The sequence below is a fragment of the Bos indicus x Bos taurus genome, chromosome 10 (assembly GCF_003369695.1).
Source record: "Bos indicus x Bos taurus breed Angus x Brahman F1 hybrid chromosome 10, Bos_hybrid_MaternalHap_v2.0, whole genome shotgun sequence".
Classification (NCBI taxonomy): Eukaryota; Metazoa; Chordata; class Mammalia; order Artiodactyla; family Bovidae; genus Bos; species Bos indicus x Bos taurus.
Window position 1 is genome coordinate 100,715,060 of NC_040085.1, and position 14,029 is coordinate 100,729,088.

At 50.4% G+C, this 14,029-nt stretch overlaps 1 protein-coding gene across 8 annotated transcripts in view; it reads right to left on the bottom strand.

The window, feature by feature from the left end:
- Window positions 1-472: 472 nt before the first annotated feature.
- Window positions 473-14,029, bottom strand: part of FOXN3 (forkhead box N3) — a 461,393-nt gene continuing 447,836 nt past the window's right edge. For all 8 annotated transcript variants that reach the window (XM_027552694.1, XM_027552700.1, XM_027552693.1 and 5 more), the window contains one exon: window positions 473-7,121. In XM_027552694.1, the coding sequence (XP_027408495.1) occupies window positions 6,596-7,121 (526 nt within the window). In that variant the 3' untranslated portion in view covers window positions 473-6,595. The remainder of the gene's footprint in view (window positions 7,122-14,029) is intronic.

Consider the following 14,029-nt stretch of genomic DNA (forward strand, 5'->3'; position numbering starts at 1 on the left):
ACACCTAGAAGTCTCCTGAGACCCACCGGTGAGCTCGGCCTTCGGCTGCGAATCTGTGTGTTTACAGAAGCTGTGTGGTTTCCTGATGCAAAGGAGGCACGTATGAGAACAGGCTGGGCTTCCCAGGTGGCGCGTTGGGGAAGAACCCGCCTGCCAATTCAGGAGCAGTGGGTTTGACCCCCGGGTCAGGAAGGGCGCCTGGAGTAGGAAACGGCAGCCCACTTCAGTATTCCCGCCTGGAAAATTCCATGGACAGAAGAGCCCGGCGGGCTACAGTCCATGGGGTTGTGAGCATGACTGGGCGTGAGTGAGCACAACGCGAAAGGCACGGCCACGTGCCGCGGAGGCTCTGGCGCCGAGCCGTGAAAGGAACGGCACACGCAGCCCGGCGCAGGCGCAGACTACAGCCGACTTTACCGCTGAGCGTGCGCTTCCGAAGACGCAGGGCACACAATGCTACGCGGCGCTTTCTTCAATTGATGCAACTCAGTCATTTTTATTGCAACTGGAAGACAATACATCACAGAAACCTTATGGTAGGTCTGGGGGGAAAGTGTTATTTACAATAAATGATGAAATAGTTTGTCTTTGGCAATATGATTACATACGAAGGATGCGAAATGCAAGTATGGATGCCTCCAAGCAACGCCATCGGGTCCCTCGAGGTGGGCGGGCTGTGCCTGCTTCCACTCTTCCTCTAGGCAACACAAACGCGACCGAACGTCACTTTCTCCTCTACGGGTCTCCCTTTCTGTTCATGATATTGGCAGTTTCATACAGAAAGAAACACGGACGAAAATTGGCTTTTGAAAACTTATTACTCTAAGTGAATACACTTGGCCATGGAGGTCTATTGGCCAGAGGTCACACGACCCCGAGTATTGAGAGTAAACCTCTTGTCTTCTGATTGCTTTATCACTGTTATTTATTTTTCTGTAAAACAAAAACAGAACTCAGAAATGTTACAGAATCAGAGTATAAAAAAATGTACACGTGTATAATGCTTCCCAGACACACACGGATACTTGCTTCCTCCACATTGTCACCATGGCAGTGTCAGTAGCGAGTGTGAACAACAGCGGTTACTGAATCAGCTGTGTCGATGGCTCGACACACACACTCGGGCAATGCTGCACGTTTAAATAACTGAACTTGTGCTAAGAGTTTCATCTAACAAAAGGGAGGGGTTGGGAACTCAGGCCACAGTCGTGAAAGGGTGAGGGACAGTTTCTAGGTTTGCTAGACACACCATATCGAAGTCTTTGCGAATCCAATATGGAATATTAATTCCTTGCAAAAGGTAGGGAAGGCTGTTCTCAACGGTTGCAAAGGAAGTGAAAAACACTGCTGTATCTATTCCAAATAAATAGTCTTGATTTCAGCGCTAACAAAACGAACAGGAAGGGTACTTGTGAGCACGATCACAGTTAAGTCAGAAGTGATCTTTCACCCAGGTCTGATTTCAAAAGTAGGACAGACAGCAGAACGCAGCACCATAGACACATTGGTTTCGGCCGTGAAAAGATGGATCGTTTAAAACATCGGATTTTCCTTCCTTAATTTTTGGTCAGTGACACTATAGCACTTGTTTGCTGAACTGTGGAAGAATTGTAAGGTCACACACATTATTCATGATAAAAGCAACGGAGTCTGTGCTTAATTCAAGAATAACCAGTAGGGGGCAGAGAGAGCAGTTGGCCACCATCACCGGCACTCTCTCCAAGGAAGGGGGGTTGACAGATGGGTTCACAAAGGCAGGTGGGTCTACATAGAACACTGAACGCCCTGCAGACATTCTCACGGGGCTCCAGGGACGGGAACACCACACAACAGATATACTTTGATTTACACATTCCATTACAACGAAGGAAAAAAAAGACACCATTCCAACTTTGTAACTGTGTTAACTGCAATATAAACCAAAGTCCCGAGTTTTGGTAGGTAACTAAAAAGAGGGTTATCACTTAGGTTATATAGCAAAAGTGTTGCTGTCTATTATATATAGTAGTATAAATAATAAAAAAGTATTATTTAAATTAGATCACAGTGCTGCGTTATGTGCATAACAGTGTTTGATATAGTATTCGAGCTGGGACCTACGACACGAAGGATTGAGCTGTCAACACTGGTTAAGTCACAATCAAGAGGGGACACGGAGTTCAGATGTGTTCTTTTGGTGGCAAAAAAAAAAAAAAAATCCTGAAGATGAAAGAAAAATACTCCTCTACAGAAATATAAAAAAGAAAATGGCAACATCTGGGCAGCTGTGATCCACCAGAAAGAAACGAGTCCCAACCTGAATCAAGTTTAAAGGGAAAGAGAAGTCACATTGAGTTGAATCCAATCCCATGTGGAAAACCCTCCCGTGCAGGTCACTTGTACAGATTGATTCCTTCTCTGAGAGCTCTTGGATGAGAGGCTGGGGGCCCACACGTGTGGAGTGTGGGGCAGGGGTCACTGAGATGGGGGGCTGGTAGCATTTGGGCCCCAGGACTGAGCTGGACAAAGGCCATCTGGAAGGTCTTCACCCTACAAAGCCCACAGCCCGAAGCTCCCCGCCCCGCCCCCCCCCCCCCCACTCCAGTGAGACGTGGTATTCACGACCGCGCTCAGCCAGGGCCAGACACCCGGTGCCTCTCCCAGGGAAAAACCCAGCTCTTGGGAGAAGCCTCCCACACAGTCCTTCTGAAAAAAGCAGCCCCAAGACTAAAATCTGCCACAGCTGTTTTGGCCAGGGTTTTCTCCAACCATCGTCTGGATGTGGGGTGGGTTCACTTTAGTTTCAGATAGACAATTTGACCAAAGAACTCTTGAACACATGTGTGTGTGTATATATATACTGCTTAGAGAGGGGGGAGGGAAATAGGAGCTTAGGGTGTATCATAAGGCTGGGAAAATCGATGATGCAGACCCTTTCCACAAAGTACTAGGTAAAGATAAGAGACAACTGTAGTAGCATAAAAATAACTTTCTGCGCGTATAGCATTTAAGAAGAAAGAGCATAGTCTCCGTCTCTTAAACGTGTCCTAGGACTGACAACAAGTAAATGCGGATGTCACGGTGCGGACGAGTTCACGGTTGTTTCCCAAAAGCATCTTCAAATATTGCTATAGTTCCCCACTGCCCCCCCACCCCCCGCCCCACGTGAGTATGTGAGATACTGGAATGACACACGAAAACGCCGTTTCTCCCAGCAGGAGAAACCAAAGCAAAAACACCACACCCCTGGAACGGTGCTTAGGCGATTTTTGTCAAGACTAAATGAGTACACAGGGTAGTTTGGAAGCTAAAAGAACACCTGATGTTTGGGAAGAAATTCCAAGACTAGAGTGAATTACACTGGAGCAAAATATTCTTTCACAAATAGGCTTGTGCTTAAATTCTCTACTGCTCTTGGAGGAGGGGGTGACAGAGGGTGTCTCTGCCCCCGGCTTGGCAAGGACATGGACAACCTCATTCCGCAATGAAGTCACTATGAACGGCCACAGACACATCGATACTGTTTTTTTTTTTTTCTCAACAATCGAAATACAAAGTTAAACACAATTGAGCCATTGTTTTGGTTATGCATAATGTGTATGCCTCCAAAAACAGAAGAAAAATAGAAAAAAGTACCCTCACTAAAGTTTCCCCTAGGTCTCCCAGCAGGTCCTGTGTTAGGGACTGCAGGAGACGCAGGAAATAACACTTAGAAAGCTGCCCGATGAGGTATTTATGCAAAAAGAGTGGTTCTGGAGTTAAGAACACACTTTTATAAGATATTTCTCTATTTCTCAAAGAGATCAGAAAAGTAAATCACACACATTGCATTTTATTATTTTCTAAAAGAGGCCTTTGCTCCTTTAGAAAAAAGGAAATGAGGGGAGACAGCCCACCGGTGGGGGTCGCCGTCGAAGGAACCCCCGCCAGAAAACAGTCCTGGATGTTTGTCTCTGCCTTTCGGGAGGGAAGTCTGGATTTGATCTGGGAGGGCTGGGTGGCTGAGGGGGGCTTGGTGAGGGGATACCGCCAAGTGCCGCCCGGATCCCGCAGCTGCGGATGGCTTTTGGGGTGTCAGACGTTGGTGTGGGGAGACGGAGGGTCCGGGGCGCTTCGAAAAGACATCCTTACCCCCATCTCTCCACGCCCAGCACAAGCGCGCTGGGCGCACTCAGGTTCAGTAATGAGTCTGACCTGCGCAGGGCTGTAGATCTTTTTTTCAGCTCATCAGCAGCCCAGGGGAAGAGGACGCGCGGGTTAGCTTCTCCCGCCGTCCCGGCCGCTGGGGCTGCGGGCCGTGCCCGGGGCGGGCGGAGGGCTCCGCAACGCCCACCCCGCCTGTTTCAAAAAGTGGAGATCACCCCAGTCCCCTCCTTCTCCCTCACCGTCTATCTTGAGAGCAGGTGTTTTTACGCTTTAAAATCCCCTTCCGTGTGGGCGGAAGATCACTCTTTCAAAGGTTCCTCTGATCTCCCTAACTCCTTTCTTTCAGGCAAAGGTAACAGGAGCTTCTTCCGGGCCGCGCGCCCTCACCTGGTGGTCTGAACGCCGCGCCACAACCCGGGTGGGCGTCGCTCCAGGTGGGCTCGAGCACCCGGGCGGCGGGGACGCCGGGACCGGCGTCGGGGCGTCTGCGGGCCGGGCCCTCCCAGGCCCGCGCACTCTCTCCGTCACGGGCACCCTAACTCACACCCTCATCCGATAAGGCCCAGGCGTGTTTCCCCTTCTCCTGGCGAATTGCATAATCGTTCACTGCCTTTTCCCCTAGAAACCAAATCTCGGTCCTGGTTTTCTCAAGCCAGTGTCCCTTACTTCTCTTGATTCTATCATACACACTCACGACTCAGTTTGCCCTCAGATTATTGCGTCATGGTAAACATGCACAGACAGAGAGAAAGGACACACTTTTCAACAGAGAATCAGAGGGGCCGGGGGCTGAAGTGCAGACAAGGCAATCCAGAGCGCCGCCATCCAGGCCCTACCAGAACATGAAGAGATTTTTGTATTGCAGAGTAAGCTCCCCAACAGTCAGAATTTGTCCCTGAAGAAGGTTAAACCTTAAACACCTGCTTCAAAAAACCAAAACAAAATAATCGGAAAAAAGGAAAAGAAAAAAAACAAAAAAACAAAAAAGCGAAAAAATTAAAGGAAAGGAAAGAAAAAAAAAAAAGAAAAAAAGAAGAAAACCAAAAGAACCTCTAAGCCTAAGGGCTTAAAAATTAGAGGCATAGCCTTTTCTCTATTTTCTATATTTATATGAAAATAATTCATGCTTCATGCTAAATACATTATTTACCTTACAAGAACTTTGTTATTTTTGAATAAAAAAAAGTTTGTGTTTTTGTGATTTTTTTTTTCTTTTTCTTTTTTCAAAGGAATTCCATGCATTGTGGATCAGAAATTTCTGCTGGCTACACGGCTGAATGTGGAAATCATTTTGATTTTTGCAAAGATGAATACTGACTGACGTTAATTGCAAACTCCATTTTGAGGGCAGTATAGGAGTTTTGTTTTTCTTTTTTGCCATATTTTACTTTAGTTTGTCCATCAGTGTGCCTTTCATCTTTTAAAAATACACAATACTAATGGCAGGTCCGCAGCTTTTTGTTTTCACTTGGATCAAATGGTTTTGACAGACAGAAAAAGTTTTGTACCATTATTTCCTTAACAGCTATGGTAATTTCTTGGAACTTGATTTTCACTTGGGCAGTTAAGAAGACAGCTTGTTTTTTGCATCAGTTTTTTTTTTTCCCCTCTTCCGTGTGTGTGGTGTGTGTGTGTGTGCACAGGTGCATATGAGCAGGACCAACCTTCAGGCTTATGGCTTGTGTAACCTGCTTTTCATTTAATACAGAACAGAATCCAATGATCAGCAACATCATTAAAAACTGACCCAGTTTCTTCTCATGAGTCACTGAGACCTGGTGAACAAGAGCGGTCCAGTGTTCGCCTGCGGAGATGCTACTGGGCTTCGTGGTTAAGAAGCACAGACGACTGGTGACCGCCCTGCTCCCACCTCACACTGCATGCTGGAGCCACACCAAGGCTTCTCCTGGCATCATCTGATGCCCCAGTGCCACGAGCCTGGGTCTGCTCCTAGGGGGACCAGGGGTCCTTCCGTCTCCTCAGTTGCCTTACGTGGGCTCACTCACTGACCCCAGCTGGGTGCACACCCTGACCTCTTAAACCTAAAGGTTGGGCCTGATCGACGGTGACCTTGCACACGTGCCTTCTAGCGCTGGGTGTGTGTCCCCGCGGCGTTCCCGCTGCGTCCCTGTGGATTCAGCCGCGGGATTCTGAGACAAGCTGGAGGAAGCAATGGTCATTTTGGCTTTTTCGGTTTTGTCTTCAGGTAATGAAAAGCTTTTGTAAAACGGCTGAGTGTCAATATGAGTTCTATGGCTTCAATCTCCTTTCAACATAAAATTCTTAAGGGTCCAAAACCAAGGGGGGGGGGGGCAAATTAAAAAAAAAAAGGAAAGAAAAGAAAGAAAACCAAACCAAAGGAAAAAGAAAAAAGAATAAATTGCTGATATTGCCACAAATCATTAGAAATCTCCTGACATGCTGAAACCAAATGGCCGTAAGTTCAAAACAAATCAGTGACTTGTTTCTGTTAATTTTTCGCGGTTTCCTTCTGCTCCTTCTGCCCCTTTGCCGTCCGATTGGTGATGTTGTTCAGGCAGGACCGGATGCCCGCCAGGTGCAGGAGCGAGCCCGCCGCCTCCTTCATCTCCTCGTCGTCGCTCTCGGGGGGCTTCTCCGTGCGTCTCTTTTTGAGGGGCAGCGTGTCGCTGGGCACCTTCCGCGCCTTGGCCGCGGGCGGCCGCTTCTTGTGCGCGGGCCCGCCGTCGCCCGGGGCCTCCCGGGGGCCGCGCGGCCGGCCGTCCTCCTCCGGCTCGCTGTGGCTCTCGCGGCTGGGGCAGCTGCCCTCGCTGCCCTCCGGGCCCCCCTTGGCGGCGACCTCGTCGGGCTCGTCGGCCGAGGAGGACGAGGCGCAGTCGCTGGCGGGCGAGGCGCTGCGGGCGGCGGCGGCCTTGGCGCTGCTGTAGGTGTGGTCCTCCTTGGGGTCCCCGCTGACCACCGGGGAGCCGCACGCCGGCTCGCTCTCAGTCCGCAGGCGGCAGCCGGGGAGGCCGTTCCTGCAGGGCGGGGACGAGAGAGGACACCGTTAAACCCCCTGGAGCAGCCCCCCGGCAGCCCCCCGAGCTCTCGGAGCAGATGCAGGGACACCGGCCAGCGGTCTGCCAACAGGAGCCTCTGCCCTGAGGCTGAGGCCCGAAATCCCGCTGACCTCCCGCCGTGGACACGATCACTCCATTCGAGCGGCTGAGGCGTCAAAGCAACGCTCTCTTGCTGTGACGGCGGTGGAAGCACAATCTCTCCTGATAAACTGTAAGAAACAAGCTGTGCTGGGTTTCACGTGCCCGCCAGTGCGCGGCAGAGACACCACCGGGCGACGCTGGCTGGGTCCTTCCGAGGAAAAAAGCCTGCTCTCCTCTAAGACAGAGCCAGGAGACTTTGTCAGCAGCCTAAACCTGGTGTTCAGGGAAAAAGAGGCGCCTGCCCTGGGTGACAGCTCCTCGCTGCCACGGCCCCTCCCTCATCCACTCACGCCACCCCTCATGTGGATGCGCGGCCTTAGGGTGGGGGTCCCCAGGGGACACAGCCCAGGCGGCATGAGATCCAGACACTCACAAGGATGCTCACAGATGATCAGAGAAGCAAGTCATGGTTACACAGACGCAACACAACAAGCTCCCCTCTACTAAACTGACCACCTGCCAGGCGCCTTGCTGTATCTGCAGAGAAGATCGCATTCAACTCTAAAGTGGTTCTGTTAGCATCCTTATTCTATAGATGCTACAGGTGAGGTCTGGGCAAGTTTGGTGATTTACTTAAAGCCACACAGCTCATCAGAAGAGCAGGAATGGGAAGCAAAGCCTGACTTTCGAGCTCTCAGCTACACCACCAGACCGACTCTTGCTCTTTTCTGATTTGCCCTGTAACCAGATCACCTATGCGTTCCCACCAGAACTCAAGAGGACTGTCACACCTCCGAGTATGTCGTCATGCCCGTATGTCCGAGCAGGGGACGGACCTCCCTTGGCTTTCTTTTTGGCAAAAGGGACACAGTATCTGCACCCCGTGCCCCACCCCGCTTCACGGGGCTGTGCAATGTGGGTGATGCCGGCCGCTGTCTGGACCAGCGAGGACCGTGATGCGTCCGTGGAGTTCGGCCACACGCTGTGTGGACAGCCGTGGATCCTGTCTGCCCGGCGCACAGGAGGGGCCGGCAGTGAGGCGATCGGGGAGGAACACTCATGGAGGGGGGTCACTTACAGCTGCAGGGGGCAGAGAGAGGGCACGGAGGCCTGTGGGGGACACGGTGTCTGGCTGTGGGTGTGGGGGCTGGGGGCTCTGGGCGGGGTGGGGGGAACTTTCTGCTGCACCACACTGGCCCCCTTTCCCACTGGCTCGCCCACCAATGAAAACATTTCTACATCTTGGGATTGTGGATACACCTGTCCCAACTGCCCCAACTGTCAGCACCCCGAACTCCCTCCATGGCCAGCACTTCTCACCATCATCACGGACTGTGTGATGGTTCCCGTGAGAGGGTCAGCCGCACAAGGCAGGGCCCGGCCCCTGGGATGTTCTCAGGGCCTAGCTTGGTGCCAAGCAGGGAGGGGACCCCCGCAGGAGACACTGAGCGAGCGCTGGAGCAGGCAACCTGGGGAGTGTCCACCAGCGTGCTGGAGCAGGTGGGATTGTGCGGCAGAGAGCAGGTGGTCTGGGGAGTGTCCACCAGCGTGCTGGAGCAGGTAGGATTGTGCGGCAGAGAGCAGGCGGTCTGGGGGGCCTTCCTGGACACTCCCTGAGGAGGTGGCCCTGGGGAAGGGCAGTGTGGTGCTGTGGAGAGGGAGAGGATTCTGGGAGCAAGAGTCAAGAAAAAGGCAAGCAGTGTGAAAGACGAACTCTCCGTGAGTCCAGGCGAGAGGCATACGTGCTGCTCCCTGTGCTTCTCCTCCTCCTTTCCCACAGGCTAACCCTTCTTTTAAGTAAAAAGTCTGGGGTGTTGGGTAGAGACAGGGAGAAACACACCAGAAAGAAAGCAGGTGCTGCCTTTCACTTCCGTCCATACAAGAGCGGGGGTTCTGAACCTGAGAGCTTCTTTCTCTCTCCTTCTTTCAAGGACATAAACAAGCCTAAGCCATAATGGAAAAGAATATCAAAAAGAAGACTGTGTATATATATCTATGTTTGTATAGGGCTTCCCAGGTAGCTCAGTGGTAAAGAATATGCCTGCTGTGCAGGGGACCCAGGCTCCCTGGTTCAGGAAGATTCTCTGGAGAAGGGAATAGCAACCCACTCCAGTATTCTGGCCTGGTGGGATACAGTCCATGGGGTCGCAAAGCTTTGGACAGGACTGAAGCAACTGAACATAGATATGTGTGTAAATGAATCCCTTTGCTATACAGCAGTAATCAACACGGGAGAAGGCGACGGCACCCCACCCCAGCACTCCTGCCTGGAGAATCCCAGGGACGAGGGAGCCTGGTGGGCTGCAGTCGCTGGGGTGGCAAAGAGTCGGACACGACTGAATAGCTTCACTTTCACGCACTGGAGAAGGAAATGGCAACCCACTCCAGTGTTCTTGCCTGAAGAATCCCAGGGACGGGGGAGCCTGCTGGGCTGCCATCTATGGGGTCGCACAGAGTCGGACATGACTGAAGCAACTTAGCAGCAGTAATTAACACAGCACTGTAAATCAAATATACTTTAAAAAAGAACAAGATATACGCAAGCGCGAGAGCAGCGCACTGAGACCTTCTTAAAGGCATCACAGGAAGTGAAGGAAAAGAAACAAGCAAATCACTTCCCAAGCCTGTGAATTCGAGGCGGTGTGGGGCAGGGTCTCTGCTTCTACGGAAAACACACTGCACTCCAAGCACGGTCCCAAGATCCATGCCCTGCAACCCCAGCCCCACTCCACCGCCTCACAGACAGACAGACAGAACAAACTCAGGGAACCCTGTGACTGGTTCAGGGCAACCCTGCTGGCCCTCAAAGATGGCCCAAACAGGAGACTGCAGTGTATCCCCGGCCTCCCTGGGAAGGAAGCTTCCTGTGACGGAGACGGGAAACCAGCACATTGACGATACCTTTGGATAAAAACGGGCACACAGAGAGAACTTCAGGGAGTTAGAGTTAAAATATAAATGCATCTTTCTCTCACGTGATACAGTTAGCTTTCTCTGAGATTTTACGACGGGCTCATAATCCATAAATTACACACACACTCAGCAGGAAGCGACAAGCTCCTTCAAATATTAATCACTCGAAGCAGCACTGCTCATGGTGCAGGCAGGCCGGCTGCACTGACCGGTGTCAGACACCTCCTGCTGCAGGGTCCGTCATTGCAGGATGCCAGCTACTTTACAAAGAAACCAGGCAGGCTGAACATATTACGTTGGAGGAGGAAGAACTTCCAACCGCCTCCTCAAATACCGTTCATCAAAATCAACATGGGGTATGTCTGAAGCGCCTGCCATTTTTAGCTTCGTTTTCTAAGGAACGATACTCACGACGATCCTGTTAGCATAAATTCAAGCCACCTGACTTCACTGGGACCCCACAGAACCATGTGTTACTCATCTCAAATAAAAACCCGGTATTAATCCTCTTGTCAAATCGGTGGGAAACACTCAACATGCAAGTTGAGAAATCACATTAGTTCAGGGTGAGAACGAGCACCCCTCGCCACCCACAGGTTCAGGGACGGCTTCTGGTCAGACACGGCCGTTTTGCTGGTCTTGGACTCGCTCACGATTTGTTCCGTTACCACAGCACCTCTGCGTGTCGACCCTTCCGCCTGTGCACTAGGGTTCCCTCTGGAGCTGATGGCTTTCAACTGGAGGGGAGCATGTGTGGCGAAGTCGTCCTTCTTAGGGGTTTACTTGAGAACTCCGGTCTTTTGCCAAGTGTGAAGAGAAGCAGGTGGGGTTAAGAGGATTATAGGAGCAGTGCTCGCTGTGCGGTGCTTTTGTCCAAAACGGACCACAGGTAGGAAGACACAGAGGACGAGAGCTGACCAGGCGCTTCCGTTCCCAGCTGGTGGCAGAAAGACATTCGGAAGGCTTCTTCCAACTGCCATACAAAAGACCCCAGGGGAAGGACAGCGATGTGTTTTTAGTCATTTGCTGGATTCCTTGGCAAATAAGGGGAATCTTGGAGATCCATGGAAATGCACACAGACCAAAAGAACTTCACACACACACACAGATGAAAATCTTACAAAAAAAGACAAAATCTGAAAAGTGAGCAGCAGGCATGTAAGGAAGGCAGGGCTTTGTGGAGCAAATGCCGCCGCCAGCCCTGGGCCAGGAGCCCAAACCTGGGGGGAGGCTGCTGCAGGGGGAAGGACTCGGGCAGCTCCCGGGTTACTGTGGCCCCTCGGGGGGTTAAAGCGCCCTCAGACGCATTGCTCCCTAGGCTCCCAGCACAAGTTCACAAAGCAAAACCTCTCCTGAAGACAGCAACCCACCCCAAGGCCGTCAGGATGCCTGCATATCAGGCTGAATCATAGGAGCTTATAACCTAAAATCACCAAATAGCCCGCTGCTGCTGCTGCCAAGTCGCTTCAGTCGTGTCCAACTCTGTGCGACCCCATGGACTGCAGCCCACCAGGCTCCCCCGTCCCTGGGATTCTCCGGGCAAGAGCACTGGAGTGGGCTGCCATAAACAGCCCACTAGGAAAGTAGAAATGTAAAAACGCCACGTAAAACGCGGGACCCTTGAATGATGAGGCCTTCGGTGAGATCCTGGGGAATCGGTGGCAGACAGTGGCATAAAGGCCAGCCTGACCTCAGCTCCAGATGGAACTGCAAACAAGAGCCTCCCTTGAGAGTTTTAAGCCACGAGTCTGAAGTCTTGTGGGCGTGAGGCCAGAATTCTACCGTGTGGACCAACAGACCCCAAGCTATATTCAGTTTAAAGTGCCCGGTGGTGCCCACTAGAGGAAAACACAACCCTTCTTGGAAGAACATACTTCAAACCCAGTCCACAAAGAACTCTCACAGATAAGACTTTAAAGAACACAGGTTCACAACTAAAAGAAAAAAAATAATTAAATACAAAAGAAATAAGCCACTGTACAAGAAAACAGAAAAAAAAAAAACCCCATAGAATCTGAACTGTAAAGTCTGAAAATACTGCAACAATTAGACAAAGAATATAATGTATGTACCAAAAAAACAAAAATTAAAGAGGGAATTGGCAAATATTACAAACACTGGATTACTAAAACCAAGCGGACTTGATTTGGGGATGCCTCAAACAGAATTTCCAGAGCTGAAAAATATAATTCCTGAAATTAAAAAACTCAATGCAATTGAATTGTGGAAAACAAATAAAAAATTAAGTCAATTGAAAGATGGATCTAAAGACATTATAGGAACTGCAGCAGAGAGAGATAAGAGATGGGAAACATGGAAGAGAGGCTGGGCAATGCAGAATACAACAAGAGCATCCAACCAAACGCAACTGGAGGTCCAGAGTGAAGGAGAAATGCTGAAGAACCAATCCCACAGCAGGAAATGGCTGAGGATTTCCTTGCTGTTACGAACGTTACCAATCTTCAGATTCAGAAAGCCAACAAGTCCCATGGAGGATACAAAGAAATGCACACCTAGATAGATTAAGTCATCACAGACATCTCTCTCTCTCTCACACACACACACACACACACACACACAGAGGCTTCGGAGTACGAGAAAGGAGACACAGCACTTAAGGAAGAGGAGTAGTTAAGATAAACCAGTGACTCAGATGAGGTAGAACAGTAATGTCAAAACGAGAGAGAAAAAGTAGCTGTCCAACTACAATACTATCGTCTGGGAACGACGGCCCAGCGAGAGGCTGAAGGCAAAAGAAGAGGGTGGCAGAGGATGAGATGGTTAGACAGCATCACCGACTCCATGGACATGAACTTGAGCAAACCCCGGGAGACAGTGAAGGACAGGGAAGCCCTCCGTGCGTCACTCAGTCCACGGGGTCGCAGAGCCGGACATGACTTAGCAATTGAATGACAGCAAGAAAGAAGGCAAAATAAAAATATTTTCAGACAAAAAGTCAAGACTTTGATTAAAAGCAGATACTCAGTGATAGGACCTTCTTAAGAGCATTTTTCAGGAAAAAAAGAGAAAACAGACTTACGGTTAGCAAAGGGGGAAGGCTGGGACTAAACCCACATGCGTCTGTCTATATATAAAATGGAGACCCGACAAGGACCTCCTGTGGAGCACAGGGAACGCACTCAGGACTCTGTGTTAGTGACAGCCTACACGGGGAAGACTGAAGGAGCACGGGCGCACGCGCTGGGTGACTGAATCGTTTGCTGCACACCGGAAACTAGCACAGCACCGCAGATCCACTATGTACCCACATAAAACAGAAGTGGAATAAAAGCCAGACGCAAGAAAGGTCTCAGACGCAAGAGAAAAAAAAGTGCTAAGCAAAGGAAATGGACTCAAGTAGCGACCCTTGGTGGCACCAAGCTGTCCCCTGGTGTCTGGGGGGGTTTTGGCTCCAGGTCCCCACAGATATCAAAATCTCAAGTCCCTTTTACAAAATGGTACAGTATGTGCTTAGAACCTAGGCAGGCCCTGCAATGCATTTCAAATCACCCCAGGATCGCGTACGGTGCCGAGTACAACGTGCGGATGCGCGCCATGCCAACAACTGCCAGTGCACAGGGCAAGGAAGCCTTGATTTTTGGAACTTTCTGGAATTCTTTTTATTTCCTAATATTTTCTATCAGCAGTCGATTGAATCCATGGACGCAGAACCTATGGATATGGAGGGCCAACAATAATAACTGACTTAAAGAAACTGAAATACGAAATAGAGCTCAAGTCCCAGACATTTAAATGCAGCATGTTATTTCGGAGGTGGAGAGAACAGAAGTTGAAGCATCCCAGAGGCCTTGACTGAGCAGGAGGTTAACGATACTGATTAACTGTCCATTTTAAAATATTCATGCTAAAAG